The sequence below is a fragment of the Polypterus senegalus genome, chromosome 18, assembly GCF_016835505.1.
Source record: "Polypterus senegalus isolate Bchr_013 chromosome 18, ASM1683550v1, whole genome shotgun sequence".
NCBI lineage: Eukaryota > Metazoa > Chordata > Cladistia > Polypteriformes > Polypteridae > Polypterus > Polypterus senegalus.
The window spans coordinates 46,271,714-46,292,473 of record NC_053171.1 but is presented as its reverse complement, the minus strand read 5'-3'; the positions used below and the strand labels follow the sequence as shown (position 1 = coordinate 46,292,473).

General features: G+C 41.2%; 1 protein-coding gene across 1 annotated transcript in view; it reads left to right on the top strand.

Annotated features, from left to right (window-relative positions):
• The window catches only part of LOC120518395 (protein kinase C eta type-like), a 55,388-nt gene extending 50,813 nt beyond the window's left edge, over window positions 1-4,575 (top strand). Inside the window, exon 2 of the mRNA XM_039741181.1 lies at window positions 4,504-4,575. Within this exon, the coding sequence (XP_039597115.1) occupies window positions 4,504-4,575 (72 nt within the window). The remainder of the gene's footprint in view (window positions 1-4,503) is intronic.
• The last annotated feature ends 16,185 nt before the right edge of the window (window positions 4,576-20,760 follow it).

Here is a 20,760-nt window from a genome sequence, read left to right as displayed (position 1 = left end):
ATCCTCGCAGTGGAAGACCACGTGTAACAACACCTGCACAGGATCGGTACATCCGAATATCACACCTGCGTGACAGGTACAGGATGGCCACAACAACTGCCCGAGTCACACCAGGAACACACAATCCCTCCATCAGTGCTCAGACTGTCCGCAATAGGCTGAGAGAGGCTGGACTGAGGGCTTGTAAGGCAGGTCCTTACCAGACATCACCAGCAACGATGCCGCCTATGGGCACAAACCCACCTTCGCTGGACCAGACAGGAGTGGCAAAAAGTGCTCTTCACTGATGAGTCATGGTTTTGTCTCACCAGGGGTGATGGACGGATTCGTGTTTATCGTCGAAGGAATTGAGCACGTCTGGGACCTGTTGGATCGCAGGGTGAGGGCTAGGGCCATTCCCCCCAGAAATGTCCAGGAACTTGCAGGTGCCTTGGTGGAAGAGTGGGGTAACATCTCACAGCAAGAACTGACAAATCTGGTCCAGTCCATGAGGAGGAGATACACTGCAGCTGGTGGCCACACCAGATACTGACTGGTACTTTTGATTTTGAGCCTCCCTTCATTCAGGGACACATTGTGAAACATTTTTAGTTTATGGTGTTGACTCTTTTAGTGTTCATACAAATATTTACACATTAAGTTTACTGAAAGTAAAAACAGTTGAAAGTCAGAGGACGTTTCTTTTTTTGCTGAGTATATATATATATATATATATATATATACATATTTGTATCATTGCCCAGCAGTCATCTTTCTTTAGCTGCTACTCTCCCACCAGGGAGATGATGTAAATTTCCATATGACCACCAATTTCCACCAAATTGCATAAACTGATGTTCAATATGGTTGAATAGCAGTCTCCTTCTTTTACAACTCCTCCTCCTCCTCCTCCTCCACCATCCATATATGTTCTGAACCAGCTTTCTCCATTACAAGGCTGAAGAAAGGTGAAGCCTATCCTAGCAGCATGGGGTGTCAGGCAGAAACATACCCAGGAAGGAATGACAGTCTATTGCTTACACACACACACACACACACACAAACGCTGGCCGAGTATAGAGTTGCCATTTCAGATAATGTGCATGTCTTTGTAAAAGAAATGGAAAGTAGCCCTGTGAACATGAAGTAAACATGAAACTCCTGTTTTGCACCCACACTAAATGCAATAGTCTTATTTAATTAACAGAGATTAAAAATAACTTTGAATTCCATCCAGCCCCACATTGTAGTTCATAATCTGATTGATCAATTCTGTTTGGATCCTTACGTGGTGGAGTGGATTCTGAATTTTTCAATTAACAGAACACAGGAGTAAGTGTTAATGGCTGTTTCTCTGATAGTCGGTGCATTCACTTCAAGGCTGTTGTCTATCTCTTTGTCTGTTTACCTTATTAACAAGTGATGGGTAGGAGTTCATACAAGGACAAACATATCCTGGAATTTGCAGGTGAGGCTTCTACAAGATAAGAGGGACAGTCATGGACCAGTTGTTGATGAGCTTGTTCAATGGCGGGGTCCGTCCTTTTACACCTGAATATCTCTAAGACAAAGGTTTCAGTTGTAGATTTCAAATGCTCCCCTACTCCCATGCTCTCAACAGTAAATAACTGTGGATATTCTGGAAAAGTACAAATATCTTGGGACCAGTAATGGTACACTGCACTCATAGTTTTCATATTCTTTCTCTGTAAGTTTATCAATCGTTTGCTCAGAGGTTGACATTCTTGCTGCTTCATGAGCAGCTCTTCTTTTCTCCACCCTAGCGGCCTGCTTCTTCTCTTCCTTCGTCAGCATCTTTTCGCGTTAAAACTGATTAAGTCAGTGTTTGTGTTGCAATTACTTAGTATGTTTTCCTTAAATTTTCACCTAAGCTGGCACTTAAATCTTCAATCTGCCTCAAGAATGATTTAAGATATGAAGAGGTAGGGGAAGTGACGGCGAAGGTGGTAGGGAATGAGAACGGCGCCCATACGCTCTGCTGGCTGCTGCTGAGAGTTGATTCTACCATAAAATTAAATGAAAATAAAAAGAGGAATAACCTTGGAGGTCAATCATCACCTCGAAAGTGGATAGTAGACTTCAAGTAGTATATGTGTACCAAATTTCAGGTCAATAGTTTGCGAGCTAAAGGTGATTTAAAATCCTAGACAGACAAACAGACAGCCATGGTAGCATACTTTATAAGAAAATAATCATTAATAACAGGTCAACTTTTCATCTGAGCATAGAACAAATTTACAAGAAGACACAGAAGCGGCTATTCGTTCTTAGTAATCTCAATAGTTTTAAAGTGGGCAAAACCATAATGACACTTTTTTGTAAGTATTGTATTTAATCATTTGTCACATTTGCTGTTGTATGTTGGTTTGACAACCTCAGCATTAAGAGTATAAACCATCTTAACAACATTGTAAAAATTAGCTTTAGAATCATTGCTTAAATTAGCTTTAGTATCATTGGTTAACAGCAGACGTTTTAGTATCATTGGTTAACAGCAGACGTCTGCCACTGAGCTGTACCTCAGACAGGTTAGAAAAAAGGCCGACTCAGTTCTGCTGCGCAGTAGACATCCTTTGTCTCTCCTAAATTTTAGCCTTTGTCATTAGGTTTAGGTTTCTCAGGGTAAAGAGCCACAGATTTAAGAACTCTTTAATTCCCCGAACTATAATCATTTTGAATTCTCTTACTTGTTGTTGAAATCTGATGTATTATTTTGTGTACTGTTCCAGGCAATTATTCTTCTTTGTACTAATTTTTAGTGAATATACATATTATAACATATTATACTGTAGTTTTAAGTTGTTGGTATATTTTCTTTTATTTGTTTGTTTCGTAACCTTCCTGTATAACAACAAGGGGGCACCACTTAGCCCCAGACCACAGACACAATAGCACCCAGCACAACTTTAATCTCAAATAAATGACTTTATTTGCTTCCTGACTCTAACTCCCTGAGGATATGTGACGAGTTTATTTTATCTCAGACTCACGAATACTTCCAGTGTCGCAGCAGCGGTGCTCCAGCTCACTTCCGGGATGTACGTAAACCAGGGCAGTCTTCCTCCAGCAGTGTCCTCTTGTAGCACCCAAGGACCCCGACAGAGCTACTCTTCTGTACTCCAATTTTCATACATGAGTCCTAACTGGGACCAGCCTGGAAGGACACTGCCACCTACGATGTGGGAGAATGAACTGCCTCGCACATCTGTGTTTGTGCCCAGTTCCATCATTATCTTCTCATCCTGACTGGGATAAGGATCATCACCCATCCCGGCCTATCCTATTCCAAGCTGCCCTTCCATTATGGCTATTCAGCTGGGTAAGGAGTTGCTCTTCGACCCAGTCAGGATGCCAGTCCCATTGCCTTGACATCCACACCTGTTTCAAACCAAATAAACTAAACTCCATGAAGACAAGGACCTAAATGGAATTTGAATGCAAGTCACTGGTGCTGTGAGGCAGAAGTGTCAACCGATTTTTCAGTATGGCAGCAGTTTTACCATTTTGCTATACTGACCTCATCTCCCTCACTCACCCATCCATTCACTGGAACTCTTTTCTGCATTATTATTTTTGTTTCTCCTGCTTTTGTCTTTTACACAAACATGTATTAGCTGGAGGCTGACCCTTACTGTCAGGAACTCAAGGGCATTTTTCTACAATTTAAGTCATTTCAGAAATGCTGCTCATCCAGTGGATTCTGAGCACCTGGAGGCAATAGGCTTGTCGTGCAGGATGGGCAGGTAGTTCTTCTCATTCTGTTGCCAAGCACTCAATCCGTTCTTGAGAAGGCAGTAGAAATTCTGAAAGCATCACCTTAATCTTTCTGTTCCTCAATTTGACAGTTCCTTTTCTGGAAATATGTGTGTGCAGGGGCACATGGGCTTCCATTTACTTGTAACCCTTTGACTCAACTGCTAGTAAACTAGTAGATCTGAGACCAAAAAGTGAAAGAAAATCCTGAGTCTAAAAATGAAGCAATACGAAGCTGTTCTGAGGAACCAGATGTGAAAGACAATACTCTTTTGACATCTCCTTGATCGTGTTGATATCTCCTCTGGTCACAAATCGAGAATGCTATTGTGTGGGAGTAGCTTTGTTGGTTCTTTTCTGTTGAGCAGTGACTGCTGAGCATATTCAGTGCTGTAGGTGTTTTCCTGAACACCATCATTCTCCACCAAACTACATTTGAGCAATGTGCAGGACAATGACAAGTCCCTTCCAAAGATGTAGTACAGCCTGGCACATGCTCTGTGGTGCCCCATCTCTGCAGCTTTTCCTGCCCATAAAGCTCCAACATATAGGCCTGCCTCTTTCCATGACACTCACTTTTGGGCTTCAGTCCTCTCCACTGCTATAGTGACCTCACACTCTCTATCTGTGTTGTAAGATGCCTTGCTTTGTAAAGCATTTTGAAAGACACTATACAACATAAACGTTAATTCGTGGACTGAGAAATAGCTCAGAGATTCAGGCCTTAACACCGCTGTCTTTTCTTCCCAGGTTGACCTGGAGCCGGAGGGCAAAGTCTTCATTGTCATCACCCTCACAGGGACCTTTGTGGATGGTAAGTAAGACGTGTTGTCCATCCATCTATTCATTTGTTCTGTCTGGAGCATCTTTTGATTATTTTTCAATATATTTAAATAGTTGTATTTGGTTAAATATGCAGTTTCTAATACATTTTTCCTTATAAGGAATGAATGAAGTAAAGGATCACTAGTTAACTCAGGTAAATCACACAAGCTGATGAGCATTGGTTCTAGGAAGAAGACGAGGATAAAGAGCATTTGGAAAGGACAGCATTTATGTAGTCAGAGTATTGATAGTTATTTTATGTTAGAAAAAAGGACACGGCAAAGAGAGGGGACAAAACAGAGACTTAAGGGAAAATCTAGTAAGCAACAGCAACACACCCAGCAAGCAGTTGAAAGTGTGTCAATAGTAGAGTTAGTAAGAGCATCTGAAACGTTTAATAGAGTGGCTTAGAGAGAGCCAGTAAGTATTAAACAGGTACTGTAGTTTGCTAAACTCATAGTTCATTTATATTTCATTTTGGAAGAGATTCACTGTCACACATGCAAATTCAAATCATGAGACCATTACGATGCAAGTCTTGTATGATGTTGGACTTTTTTGGAAGTTAGCTTCGGCGAGGTGGACTCCCAGGATATCTACATCTGCCACCTCAGCCTCAGGGTTAAAGACCTTAAGGAGGAGGTAGCTAGCCTGCATTGTTGTAAATAATTGACTTATCTTGCTCAGATGTCCTTTAGGGAGATAGTGTGCACCCCAAAGTGGCACAGAAATAGGTTCCAGATTAGAGAGGTAGGAAAGGGTTGGTCACAGTCAGATTTAAGCGCAAGACAGGACTTACATGCTGTCGAGGGGCATCAAATCCAGAATTTGAGATTTCCAACTATTTTCAGTCTTTTGCAGAGCAATATGGTGGTTCTGATGAGTGTGAGGTGATAGGTAGGGATGAGGAACTTAAACGGGTTACCTCCAAAGCAGCATCTAGAAAGCAAGAAGTACTGATAGAAGAGGACTCAATCATCAGAGGGATAGAGATGCATGCATCAGTCCAGGAAAGGCTGAGGAGTTTAAAGGGCTTAACAGTTGGCTTTAATCTTGATGTAGGATAGAGGAGCGTAGGTTTATGAGATGTTGGGACTCCTGGAACAGATGAGACCCTTTACACTGTGATGGGTTACATTTAATCAGATGAGACACCAATGTATTGGGGAGGTGTATGAATAAGTTAGTTAAAGACTGTTTAAAATACAGAATTTAACATAGGCCCGGTTCAGAACCACAAAAAATTATGGACAGTATTCATCCATCCATTATCCAACCTGCTATATCCTAACTACAGGGTCACAGGGTCTGCTGGAGCCAATCCCAGCCAACACAGGGTGCAGGGCAGGAAACCAACTCCAGGCAGGGTGCCAGCCCACCACAGCCATCCATTATCCAACCCGTTATATCCAAACTACAGGGTCACGGGGGTCTACTGGAGCCAATCCCAGCCAACACAGGGTGCAAGGCAGGAAACAAACCCTGGGCAGGGCACCAGCCCACCGCAGGGTACACACACCCACATGCCAAACACACACTAAGGCCAATTTAGAATCGCCAATGCACCTAACCTGCATGTCTTTGGACTGTGGGAAGAAACCAGAGCACCCGGAGGAAACCCACGCAGACACGGGGAGAACATGCAAACTCCACGCAGGGAGGACCCGGGGAGTGAACGCGGGTCTCCTAACTGCGAGGGTGGCAGCACTACCCACTGCGCCACCATGCCGCCCTTATGGGCAGTAGTACAATACAAATATATAAGATAAGCTGGACATTTCTAGTACATTATTAAGAAGTTTAAGTCGAGTTTTACACTAAAAATTATTTTCCTTAATGCTAGGAAATACTGTATTAAGAATAAACTAGGTAAGCTAGAATAATATGTAGCTACACATAACTATTATATAGTAGGAATAACAGTAACTAGTCTAAATAATAGAGATGGACAGGAGTATAAAAGAGGGGAACATATTATTAATGAAAGGCAGAATAAGCCAAAACGGTGGAAGAGTCACCATTTATATAAGCAGGATTTGAGTGCAAGTTTTCTTCAATAAGATGGTGAGACGCAACTTCAATCAATCAATCAACATTTATTTATATAGCACATATTCATACAAAAAAATGTAGCTCAAAGTGCTTTACAAAATGAATAGAGAAATAGAAGACACAATAAAAGATAAACATAAGTCAACATTAATTAACATAGAATAAGAGTAAGGTCCGATGGCCAGGGTGGACAGACTACTTAATAAGGTTGTTTGGATTCGACTAGACAGCATTAGTGATTGAGGCCTCACATTTAGAGTGTGTTATAGACCTCCTAATGTGAACAATGGTATCAATTTACATCTTTGTAATAACTAGGGGGCTTTGCTCGCCAACCCCCCAACCCCTCTCTCCGGGGGTGCGCTTCACACTCGCCACTTCGCGTCTGTGCCGCTCGCTTTGAATGGGGGGGCTGAACGCACGCTAAGGAGATGCGGACAAATCAGCTGCTGGCCTGCAGCTGCTGCTACCGAGCTGCATGATCTGCATGTCGCACTGCGCAATGATCATTTAAAAGCCTGTACAGCAGCTGTACTTTTGTCTAACTTCCTTGTTTTCTGGGTTTGTTAAAGTGTCACCGAGAAATTGTAAGTAGGGCGTGATGTGCAAGTAGTCTCACGGGACTTCAAAGTGTCTCTCCGAGTTGATCACGTCTCGATACAAGATTTTTTTATATAATAGATAGATATCAAAATAGCAAGTTTAGAGGGAAATTTTGTACTCATGGGGGACTTTAGTTACCTATATATTAACTAGGATAAGCTTACAAATAGCAGAGCACAAGAATGGGAGTTTTTGGGTGTAATTAATGACTGTTTTTTAATTAAAGATGTTAAATCACCAACAAGAGGTAAACCTTTCCAGATTTAGCATTAACATTTAGCAGGATGTAGATGTGATTGAACCATTAGGATCCAGTAGAATTCACAGCATTATGGTAGAATGCATATTCTAAAATTTTAAATAGTCAAGTTTAATTTTAGTAAGGTAAATGTTGAGTTGATGTGGCAAGGCCTAAAAAAATAAATTGGGATAAGTGTGTAAGAGTGGAGGCAGTTACAGATATGTGGAACAGATTTAAAAGTTTTTTATATGTAGCTAGCTGCGTATGGTCTTTGGGACATAAAGCAACCCAAAGACTCCCTAGCAGTAGTAAATTTACAGAGGCGTCAGCTAAGTGGGCAGGTGGGACAGGTGGTATCTTGTCTGAGACGGACGTGTAGTCGAGTGCAGCTGTGGCACAAATTGAGTGGGATGAGCCGGAACCTGTCTCGGGCAAACGTATGCTAGCTTGTTTTGTGAACGTACAACGTGCATGTACCATAAAGCTTAGTTGGTCTGCTTGGGTTGAATGAGAAGTGAGGTGCACGCAAGTGTTGAAAAAATTTAAAAGTGCACGCAGGCACCATCTCAACAAATGCAAGTCACACTTGTATAAGCTTATACATCTTCCTTAGAATCCACACCAACTCCCATGGCTGTGGCTGAGTGTGACACACATACACACACATACACACACGGGTCTTTCGTTTATATATGTCTAATGCTGGACGAGGTAATTCCAAAATTTAGAAGCAATAAGAAATTAAAGAATAAGAGCTGAAAAAGAAGTTATAAAGGAAAAATGGCTGTATAAAGCAACAATTAAAAAGAATATTAGGAAAGCTAAAAGTCGGAGAAATATTGCAGAAAAGGCAGAAGATGACCAAAAAGGTTTCTTTTAATGTTTTGGTAGTATATGTCAAGAGGGAGAAGAACAGTATTAGGAGCAGTAATGGTGAGCTAGCATATATAGATAGTGAAATAGCAAATATTTGAATATGCATTTTTCTGAAGTTATTAAGTTTTAAGAAACCAATAATATCCCAAAAATAATAGGGGCTACTAAGGAGCTAATTATTGATTTGGAAATTGTAAACAGGAAAGTAATGCTTTGATTAAATAGGGTGAAATCTTTTAAATCACCCGGACAAAATAACATTTATCCTCACATTTTCAAGTCATTGAGTACATATATTAATCCTTGACACGTGTTTTTCAGAAATTCCTAAAGAACTGAGGCTAGCAAATATGATGCTGTTGTATGAAAAGGACAATCAGGCTAATCCAAGTAACTTTAGGCCAGTAAGCTTTACAGGCATCATAGGTAAATTAATAGAAGGAATTATTAAGGAAAAGATCGAGCTACACATGGCAGAAACAGGAGTATCAGCAAATAGTGCATGGGCTCAGATGGGGATGGTTGTGTTTCAATAATATGCTGAATTTCTATTAAGAAACAACAAGAGCGTGCAATAAGAGGTGCATACTGTATTATGTTATTTATCACATGAAAGGTTAGTGATCAAACTAAAACAAGTGGGAGTTCAAAGTGCAGTGTATGGGTGGGTATGAAATTGGTTCAAACACAGAAAGCAGAGTCATGGTGACAGGAATTAGGTGATAATAAAAGTGGTCTCCCTCAGTGGTCAGTGCTGGGGCCATTTCTCTTTTTATTATACATAAATAATTTAGTTAAGAACATAATAAACAAGCTGCTTAAGTCTGTAGAAGATACCAAACTAAGTGGGTGAGCAGATAATGCAGTATCAATAACATTGTTTCAGGGGGAGAAGGATTGCATACATGCTTAGGAAGATTTGGGGCTGATTAAATGTAGTTATATAATTAAGTAGTGAGGCCTCCCTTGGAGTACTGTGTTGAATTGTTGTCTCCATCTCTCTCTCTATATATATAATCCAACATTTATCTGTCTGTATGTCTGTCTGCTTTTTATGAGAGAAGTACTTAATGGATTTAGATTGGGTTTTTTTCTATAATTTGCTTGAACATTCCGGTTGATTTTGTGACTTCTCTCATCGCACTAAGAACTAAGTTCACTAAGTTCACTTGCAGGAGTGATATATTAGCGTTAATCTGAGACAGAGGCTGCTGGCCGAGGGAAGGGGAAGCGTGACGTCAGGAGTGGGGAGCCAGGCAGGGCCCTCCTTGCTGTCCTGTTTCACTACTACGCAGGAGGAGCCGCGGTGGACGGCTAGTATTACATAAAAAACTTAGCAGCGTTAAAAGATTCCAGATAAAGTGGAGAAGGACAAACAAACTGTGATTGCCTTCACTACACTATTGGCATGCAGACTTATTTTGCTAAAATGGAAGAATCCTAACTCTCCTCCTTTACGTCAGTGGGTAACTGATGTTTTATATTATTTGAAATTGGAAAAAATCGAATTCTCACTTAAAGGATCTGTGCAGAACTTTTTCAAAATCTGGCAGGATCTAATCAATAACATTTTAGAATAAGCTCTTAAAGCACTGAGGAAGCAGATTCTCTTCTCATTTCTTTTTCTTCTGCATTTATCTTTATCCACCTTTTAAACTCATCAATTTATTTATTTTTACGAGTTTTATTCCGTTGGCCATGCTGTCTTTCTCAGGGGTAGGGGTTGATTTGTTTTCAATTCTATTTTTTGTAAAAACTGATCTGTTTGTATAGAATGATTACAATAAAATCAATAAAATTAAAAGCCTAGTTTTAGGAGACTGAAGAAGATGAACCTTTTCAGTTTAAGCAAACATAGATTAAGAAGTGACATGATTGAAAAGGTTCAAATTATGGAAGGAATTAGTACAGTGGATCCCTGCTAATTCATCAACCAGAACACTGGGACCTGATTGGAAATTTGATAGACCCTGTTACACCCTGAGTAGCCCAGTACCGGGCTGAGCAATCATTTCAAAATCTTTCACTATATCGTACAGGTGAAGTATGCCACAGACCGAAATAAATAATACCTTGTTTGCAAATGATGGATATCGGATTCACATTCCTATTAATCAAATTGTTAAAATATTTACAGTTGACTTTTAATCTGGTATGAAATCATAAATGCGGTGTTTCATAAAATGCCACAAAAACTATTTTAAGAAATCGTAGTAATTATTTTGTATAAGGAACACCCAATTATTATGCATCAATCAAAAATTCCTGACCAATAGCTTTCAACCAGAGGTAAACGAGAGCTATAGGCTGAAAACCGCAAACAGAGTTACACCGCTCTTCTTATTCTCACATATTAGGTCACAAAACAACAGAAGTATACACATCAGTACTTACAATAGATTCTCCCAATCAAAACAAGTCCAAGCACATTACAGTGTGATGCATCAATCATGAGATATCCTCCAAATCAGAGGAGTCACAAAGCCACCACATTTCATTAGATAGATAGATAGATAGATAGATAGATAGATAGATAGATAGATAGATAGATAGATAGATAGATAGATAGATAGATAGATAGATAGATACTTTATTAATCCCAAGGGGAAATTCACACATTCCAAGTAGATTGCACACTCACAAACTTCATGCCATTGGATGGCAGCTGCTGTGATGTCTCCAATGGTACATAGTTGTCCATATATGGACATAATGAGCCACAGTTGATGGTGTGCATAATGAAAAAATACACTATTTAAAGCATGAGCAAATAATGTAAAAAGTTTTGTGTAAATGTGTAGGTTGGGGTAGGGGGGTACTTGGGTGTAAGATTGTATTAGGGGATGGGGTTCAGAGTTTTTATATGATTCACTGTTTTATGTGCAATAAAACTGTTCTGAACCTGGACCCTCATTTGGAGGGATTTTACATGTGGAGTGCGACCCACAGTGCCGAATTCTGTAACTAACTAATTTTGTGTTATCAACATGAAACTTTAGACAGGTACAGTTGACATGTCTGGGAACACCTCAGAGCTGAAAAAAAAACTGCCCTGGCATTCCGTGTTCATGAAATATGCTGTCTCAGGAAACAAAAATTAGAAAATATTACTGTAAGCATTTGTTTTTTTCTTACTTTAGCAGCAGTTTCAAAGTAAATGAATGTGTAAATTTGTCGCAAACACAGGTTCTATCACATTTGAGAAGTTCAGGTTTTAGTGAAAAATTGACTGTCCTGCCTTTATATTTTGAATAATAAGACTTTATTTTGGGGTACCCCCCTCAGATGGAGCTTACTGAAAAAAAAGGTGTAAGGGGATTTATTGAGGGCACATTTTTCACAAACATGATAAAGTTTTCTTTACACAAGAACCATAGACATATGAAACAAATGACCAAGTAGTGTTGTGCAGAGCTGAAATTTAGTGATCTTGAAATGTCAACTTGAGGTTATTTGGACAGTCTAGGAGAAAAGGATGGACAAGCCTGTTGGGCTGAGCGGCCTGTTCTCATCACAATTGTTCTAATGTTCTAATATAGGAGTTTTATTAAAAATACAAAGTCATTAGAAATGAGTACATTAGAGGGTCGGCTCAGGTTGGATGGTTGGGAGACAAAGTCAGAGAGGCGAGATTGTGCTGGTTTGGACATGTGCAGAGGAGAGATGCTGGGTATAATGGGAGAAGGATGGTAAGGACAGAGCTGGCAGGAAAAAAGAAAAGAGGAAGGCCTAAGCGAAGGGTTATGGATGTGGTGAGAGAGGACATGTAGGTGATGAGTGTAACAGAACAAGATGCAGAGGACAGAAAGATATGGAAGAAGATGATCCGCTATGGCAACCCCTAATGGGAGTAGCTGAAAGAAGAAGATTAAAAATACAAAGGCACTATAAACACGTATCTTCTGTTTTATCTGATTTTATATTTTATCGATACTTTTGCTTGTCTTGTGCTTTCCCTATGCTTCTTTCAGGAGTAGTGCTTAAGATTTTCAGGGAGTGTTTGCCAGTAGACTGGTACAGCTTCTTGAAAGTCCATGTTTATCCGGGCTGCCCTCACCTCCCTAATCAGCTATGGTCATTAGGCAGAATTGCTGTGAATTTTTCCATGATTTGTTCCTCTGTACCCTCTTCTATGTTTTGAACAATTTGTGTGATTGAACCAGGAGCAATGACCCGTGCCCAGCGACCACAATACTTCACAGTGCTATAACCCTGACACGTTTCTCCATTTCACCCCATTAATGTCCATCTTTTTTCTTCAGTTAAACTTGACCTATCTTCTTTAGAACCTCTTGGACCTCTTGGACCCAGAATTTACCTTCTGTTTGAGAGTGATAAGTAGGAAACTCCGAAACCCACTCCAGTGCCGAAGAATTCTTCAAGTTCAGGCTGGAAATTCCAGATTTCACTATCGGGCAGGTGTCAGACAAATCCCTTCATTTAGGCATTTAGCCCTGAGGCCAGAGACTTGCTGAGCAGTTGAACGTCAAGAATTCTTTAGACAATTAAACATAATCAGCCACTGTCTTTGGTGACCTCACTTTCACTTTCGATGGAAGTTATCTGCAGGGTACCTGCAATGTGACCTTGTCCAATCTAGTGGTCTGAAATGTGCCTAACAATGTGCGTGTACTCCTGGCCTCCCTCAAACTCCTTAACAGAGGACATGGCAGTGGTCCAAAGAGTAATCCACATTAGACACAGGATTCAGGCTAAGGTTCTAACTTCAGGGTATTGAGGGAATCTGGCCATTCCCTCAGGGCATGTGTGACCTGTACACATTCATTCCTTATATCGCACCTTTCGTCCTGCACCATCTCTTCCAGTTGTTTTCATATTTCATCAAATGTTAGAGTGAACCTCACAGACATCGACACTCATGTGGGTTTGCTGTCTAAGTGTCACATATATTTGTTAGTTACAATAAATAGCAACATTCCCAACATTTCAATCTATGAGCAAACTAGTTTAGTGGCCTTCTCCATCACACAGGTCCATGCCAGCTCCATACTGCCTGTATAATCTTCTCTGTTTTCCTCACTCCTGAGTTCACACATAATCTGAGTGTCACTTTCAGCACAGCATCTTGTCACTTCTTGGCAGTACTCTGTTCCCCGTCCTGCCAGTCAGACCTGCTCAGCCAGCCTTTTGTCACCAAGCACCGTATCACAAAACCCAGGAGGCGTTTCACTTGGGCTCAGTTCTGTTTGTTTCTTACCAGCATTTAATTGTCAGGTTGGCTTGGCATCCACTAATTCAGCTTGACCTTTACCCACATAAAACGGGCAACAATAAATAATCAGGTTGGTGTGACATTCACTACTTCAGGTTGACTTATGTAAACAAAGAACTGTAAGAATATTATGGTCCTTGAAGGCAAAACATCAAATGCTAGAATGAACTTCACATACTTCAGCCACAAAAGACACTCATGTGGGTTTCTTGTCTAAGAATCACAAATGTTTTTTTAATTAGAGTAAATAGTGACGTTCCGCACATTCTGGGTGCCAGGTTAAAGCAGAACAATACAATTGCACGTGTCAACAGAATTACATTTTTAAACACATTAAATGCTTACTCACATTGTCTTGAAACAGAAGCTGTTATTCAAGATATTTGTGAAACAAAGCAATTACCCAGCTTGCACTTATTCATATATGCATAGCCCATCCCATTACTGGTAAAAGCATTAATGACTGTGACACAGACTAAGATATTATGACACTATGATGACCCTACCTCTTCAACACCCTTGCAATGAGCCACCTGCTTAGTGTCAAAGCCTGTCTCTGCTGATTCTCCTTCTTGACCACACCGTTGACCACCATATCCTCCCACAACATGGAGCCTTCAGGAAGTGTTGGTGTACTTGAGGCCACATATTGTCTTTTCAGTGCCTAAAAGAAAGCATATTTTTTAAGACTCACTTTGCTTTAAGTTTCTGTACTTGACCTTTTTATAGCCTTTTATGGTGAACATCACTGCAGTGGGATGAAACAAAACAAATAATATAATAAAGATGTTTAGGGGAATTTCTGATGTTTTCAAAATTATTTTCCAGCACAACTGAGATGAGCAACCTCTGAGTGACTGGGATAGATGTAATGATCGAAGCCTGAGAGAGCTGTTTGGTGGAAAAGGAAAAAGAAAAAGCATAGTCACATGGATTGATGGTTCAGAAAGGGGGCAGAAAAACGTATTCCACCCATTTTGAGAATAGTTCTAATCTGTAAAATAGAAAAAGAAAGGAAGAACGCATTGTAAATTTGTCGTTAAAACACTGGAAGGAGGTGATCCCAATTCCGTCAAATAAAAAGCCAAGCACGCTAGTACCTCATGAGGTCCACGTTTCCACCAATGTTTAGATAGCTATTGTGAATTGGTGACATAAGGGAGTACCAATGCAGAATAGAACCAGGGTGCTCTTCTATGCAAGGCATAATTCATAAGAGGAACCTATTCATCTACTCTTTGCTTTGTTTTTAAACCCAGTAAATGGTAACTGCTGCAAACTATGAGCAGTTACACATTTTTTCTCCATAAGTAGCCAGGACGGAGGGGGAAGTGAGGTGTTTAACCAGAATCGGATTAGACGTAGGGCATATGTCCAATGGTATTGCTCAGAATTGGGATGAGAAATGCCTCCTACCAATCTCGCTCAAACAGGTCTCTCTTTATCAACTTTGCACATCTGCACACTGCCATTGTTCCTCATTCTTTTCTCCCAAGCTGCTCAAGCTCTTATCACATGCATGGGGATCGTGATTGTGAGTGAGTGGTGTTTTTCAAGTTGACATCTGGCCATTCCAGGACATCCACATTGCTTTTTCCAAACCAGTCCTGTGTAGCTTTTTTACTTTATTCTTGCCATTGTCATCTTGCTGGAAAGCAAATCTTCTTCTAATGTGAAGGTTTCTTGCAGGCAGGTTTTCTCCAGGATTTCCGTGTATTTTGTTGCATTCCTTTTATCGTCTAATCTCATGAGAGAAACATCCCCACAGCATGATAGCACCACCACCACCATGTTTGACAGTGGGGTTGGTGTGTTTTATAATGTGCAGTTTTCAATTGTGGAGTTTAGTCTTCTGGTCAATAAAACTCCATTGTGGTCTCATTAGGCCATAGAACCTTCTAGTTTAGAGTCTCCCATGTATTGTAACTTCTGACAAACTCTAGTCGTGATGTCCTTTGCATTCTTTTAACAGTGACTTTCTCTTTACCACTCTTTTATAAAGCTGAGGCTGTTGTCTGCACAGTCTCAGCCACTGTAGCTTCTTCTCAGATGTCTCTTGGTGGTTTCCCTCACTTGTCTTCTTCTTGCAGAATCATTTTGATTTTAATTTTACAGATGGCCTGCTATAGACAGCTTCCCAGCACTGCCATACTCTTTCCATTTCTTCACGACTGATTTAACTGGATATTCAGTGACTTGGTGACTTTCTTGTCTCCGTCCCCTGACTTGTGCTATTCAGTCAACCTTTTGCGGAGTTGCTCAGAGTTTTCATTTGTCTTCATTGTGTAGATAAGGCTGTGATACTGACTCCCCACAAGTTAGATCCTTCAGATACAGGAACATTTATACAACAATCAACTGAAACGCAGATAAGTGATCTCCACTGAACTAATTCTGTGCCATCTAAAAGCAAAAGGCTGTACTAAGGGAGTGAATGCTTATGCAATCAACTACTTTGTGTTTTATATTTGCAAGTAATTTGGACAACTTCGAGGAGATCTGTTTTCACTTTGACATTAAAGAGTCTTTCTCTGTTGATCAGTATCAAAAAAGCCAAAATAAATCCACCATGATTTATTATTTTATGACAATAAAATGTTAAAACGTCCAAAAGGGTGCATATGTTTTATAGGTACTGTGCTCACAGAGTCACAGATTGACAGAAGCTGCACTAGTTTGGTATGTGGGAGTGAAACCCACCGAAACACAGGGAGAACATGCAAACTGCACACAGGCAGTGATGGTCAGCAGGGGTCACACTGTGAGGCCCTACCTTGCTTCCCACAATGTAATGCTGATTTCATAAGGACCACTGACCACAAAGTGCTTTAAAAGTTACAATGAGCGCCACTCAAAATAACCCAGGATTGTGAAGCAGAGTGCAAGACAAGGTAATGAACCAATACAGGATGCTGAAGACTCGACAAACATGTTGTCATTAAGGTAGGTACAAAGGAGTCAGTTTCACGGATTTTCCACAGGAAGCAGATCTATAAGTAATAGTCAAGGAAGCTCAGAGCTGAAAGAGATGGAGGCTTTAGAACAGAGAAAGAGAGACACGGCCTGCTTTGGAAATAATCAGCTCCCCACCACAAGCCCCCCTATTTCACTGATGCCATCTCATGACGTGATCCCCTGCTGTTACAATACAACACAACTTATTTTTATATAATGTTCTTCACAGAGAGCAGGCTCAGTACATTGTGAGTAAATCATGGAGAACAAGGTAGACACTGATTAAACATGAAGGGAAACCAATAATATCTGTCCATTAATTAAATGATGAACTATGATCATTTGGCAACAGAGGAGATTAAAATGGTAAAAGAAAAAATCAAAGACAACATCAGACATGGTCACAGTGCTGGAGACCTTGGCCAACTGGCCGCCTACCCCCTCCTGGGTTTTCTGTAGAGGAATCTGGAGAATTGTTCCATTCTAGATGAGAATGTTAATGGGATTCCTCTTGGACACATCTCCATGTTAGATATACCTCTTTGCAGCCTAGGTGTCGACAGATGTTGTATAACTGAACACCCATCATGCTGCAATTCTTCTTCCAGGACCCTTAACATGTTTATTGTTCTTTGAAAGCTGGATTCAATGAACTTTTACAGCCCTTCTTTGTGACCAGCCTTGTATGGAGGACCTCATGGCTGCCACTACAGCCTCACATTGACCATGGTATGCTCTCTCCATTTCATTTTGGTTGGATACATGCAGTTCTACTGTCAGGCTCCAGACGTGAACATCTCCACATGTAGCACTCACCACATCACCCGTGGCCCCTTGTCAGGATCATTTGTTAGACTTTCCTACACGTTTGCCTTACAATGAATATGGACACCTGCCAAGACCCCCTTCCTAACAGAACCCTAAACAACATATCAGTTAAACTTTCAGCACGAAAAACTATTTAGACACAACAACAAAGTCTAGCGGGTACCTTTAGTCCACCTACCCTAAAAGGCCACTGCTATTTTATGTTCCTAAATTAAGAGTGCCACCCTCAAATATTTGAGAAATGTTTCTGCACTTGTCTGATAGGCCCCTTAACACACTTGAAAGTCATTTCCTGTATAATGCCCACACGCACACTTTTAATAGTTTGTCAGCTTCCTCCGGAGCTACAGCTCATTGGTGCAGTGCTTTCAGCTCAGTGGTACCTGCAAAGTGTGCTATGAGACGTGTGGTGTCAAGTGCTAACAGGCATCTGGGGGGTTTGTGCAACTGAGACGAGGAAAGTGACAGCTCAGGGCTCACCTACAGATGGCCCTGGGAGTGAAACCTGAGCGTCCTCTAAGACAATAATGACACAAGAGTGCCCCCTGGGCCCAAAACTGGGCGTAAAATGGGCTCTGATTCAAAGGTACAACTTGGAGATACGGCTACAGACACGGAAGAGCCCTAAAAGTGTTTAGTAGAGCTTTATTTTATTCTAATCAGAATGGTGATATGTTTTATGGATTATGTGAGGGGTGCTTATTTGTGCACCTTTTTGATTGCCTGTTGATTTTACTTATTTCGTGGGAGGATAGTGTTTTTCTTTGTGAAGGTTTCATCTTTCCTTTGTGATCTTGTATGTGTGTCTTGTGTATTGTAACCACAAGGAGGTGCCACAGAGCCCTACACCACAGACACGCTGTTACCCAGTGTAATAATTCTGGGTTCATATAAAAGATTTTTATTTGCCAACAGCTATTTTGTAATTAAATACCAACTGACATGTTCAAGTATAAACAGATTCTCATCCTCCTGATGAGTGTCGCTCACTGCCTTCAGACACTGACTCCTCGAGCTGAGGCTGTGGGCTTCTTTGAAACTGGACATCCGGAGCTCTTTTGGGTCAGATGAAAACTGGGGTAGTCCTCCCTTGGCAGCGCCCTCTGGCAGCACTCAAAGACCCCGACAGGATTGTACTTCAGGACTCCAAGTCCCATCCCATCCTGCGGGTGTCTCAGTTGTGTTCATTCTAGAGAAACACTGACACCTGCAGTGTGATGGAATGAACTGCTCCTGCCACTCAGATTTGCCCTGTCCCTTTATCATCCTCGAAGATGAAGTTGAAGTTGAAGAATGTAAGGCATTCCAGCCAAGTCGAGTCTCGACTCCCGCCGTCCTTTCACTATGGCTGGGCAAGAAATCATCCTCCATCCCAGCCGAGATGCCTGTCTATACTCTGTGGCACTTACAGCATTTATATGTTAGTGGTTTTTTTTTTTTTTCAATCAATTTGAAGCAAAGGCTTTTATTCAGCTATCCATCCATCCATCCATCCATCCTCTTCCGCTTATCTGAGGTCGGGTCGCGGGGGCAGCAGCTTAAGCAGAGAGGCCCAGACTTCCCTCTCCCTGGCCACTTCTTCCAGCTCTTCCGGGAGAATCCCAAGGTGTTCCCAGGCCAGCCAGGAAACATAGTCCCTCCAGCGTGTCCTGGGTCTTCCCTGGGGCCTCCTCCCAGTTGAACTTGCCCGGAATACCTCAACAGGGAGGCGTCCAGGAGGCATCCTGATCAGATGCCCGAGCCACCTCATCTGACTCCTCTCGATGCGGAGAAGCAGCGGCTCTACTCTGAGCCCCTCCCGGATGACTGAGGTTCCCAACCTATCTTTAAGGGAAAGCCCAGACACCCTGCGGAGGAAACTCATTTCAGCCGCTTGTATTCGCGATCTCGTTCTTTCGGTCACTACCCATAGCTCATGACCATAGGTGAGGGTAGGAACGTAGATCGACTGGTAAATTGAGTTAATTCAGCTAATATGTTTTAATTTGTGTGTGTGGATGTTGCCTTTCTTGCATTAATTTACTTTTGTTTGTCATTGTATGATTGTGTACTTCTTACTTGGCTTTGCTAATGGAAAGTGTTTGATTTTATTATTTGTTTTGGTAAGAAGTCTCCCGGGACTGATACGTATTTGTGGTGATTTCTGCTTCCTAGTTTTGTTTTCATTCATATTCTGTGCATTTTCTTTGCTGATGCTTATGTAGAGCTTCACTTGTTAAAGTTTGTTCTGTCTCTCATTCTCTTGAGCATTTTTCTTGCAGTTATTTGTGTATTGGTGGCTCTTTTTGTCTTTTCTGTAAATTGTACCCCACTGAGTGTCACACATCACCCCAGATGCCAGACTTTTTATCAGCAGGGATTGTGCTGGTCCACACAGAAGGTGCCAAGACAAAAAGGTGTCAGGAGAGAGCTTTGGGGAATGTTCTCCACACTTCCCTTTTGCTTCACCGTTGGGCGGTGAGCCTTTTTTTTTGTTTAGTGTGATTCATTTTCGTCATGTGCCGTCACGAGTTCTGCATATCTTTGTCTGAAATGAGACGTTGAAAAAGAAAAGAGCCAAAAGATCTTACAAAAGGGTTGAGGGGTTTGAACTCCCTCTAGTGGCGAAAGAAGGTTCTTGTACATTTTATAGCTTCCCCAGAATGCCATCTGCCTTGAAAAATTAACCTTATGTGAGGCACGTGATGAAAACTGAAAGCCTGGGTGATGGGACTGGAGCTGCACTTTACACTTCACTGTGTATTTGTTATTGCACCGGGGGTCTCGAGTCTATGACCTGGAGGACCGCAGTGGTTGCAGGTTTTTTTTTGCTCTACTCAGTCTCCACATTAGGTGTCAGTTTCCGCTGTTAATGACCTGAGTTGTTTCATTCTATGCCACACAGTTCTCATCCTGCTTTGTCAAGCATTTGTTTTTTTTTCTGAGAATGTCATTAAGGTGTTTTGTGGGCTCTTTTTTGGTCCTTTACTTTATTTCTTTCCAAGTGCTTCAATAAAAATCTAATTTATTTTATGAACACACAGACACACACAGGGACAAATGGAACCAACGTAATTACTTCTGCAACTGCTTCTTTATTATTTGTCATCAGTGTGAGCAAACAGGAAGTAGATAGAGCTATGAATGCACCAGTCTAAAGGGTTCAGAAAGCAAGGAAGGACTGTGAGTCTTTGTGGACGAACTAAAATTAAGTCCAGATGAACTGTGCCTTAGCAGTAGTATCTGCATTCTAATTAAGAAACTGGCCAAACCAATGCAAACCAGCCAGCTGCAACCCTCCACAGCCATGACGAAGAACCCTGGGTCTGAAAAACAAAATCTACAACATCAGAAATCTCCAAAGCAGCAGGGTGAGTATACAAAAAAGGAATAGCATTGAAAAAATTATCAGCAG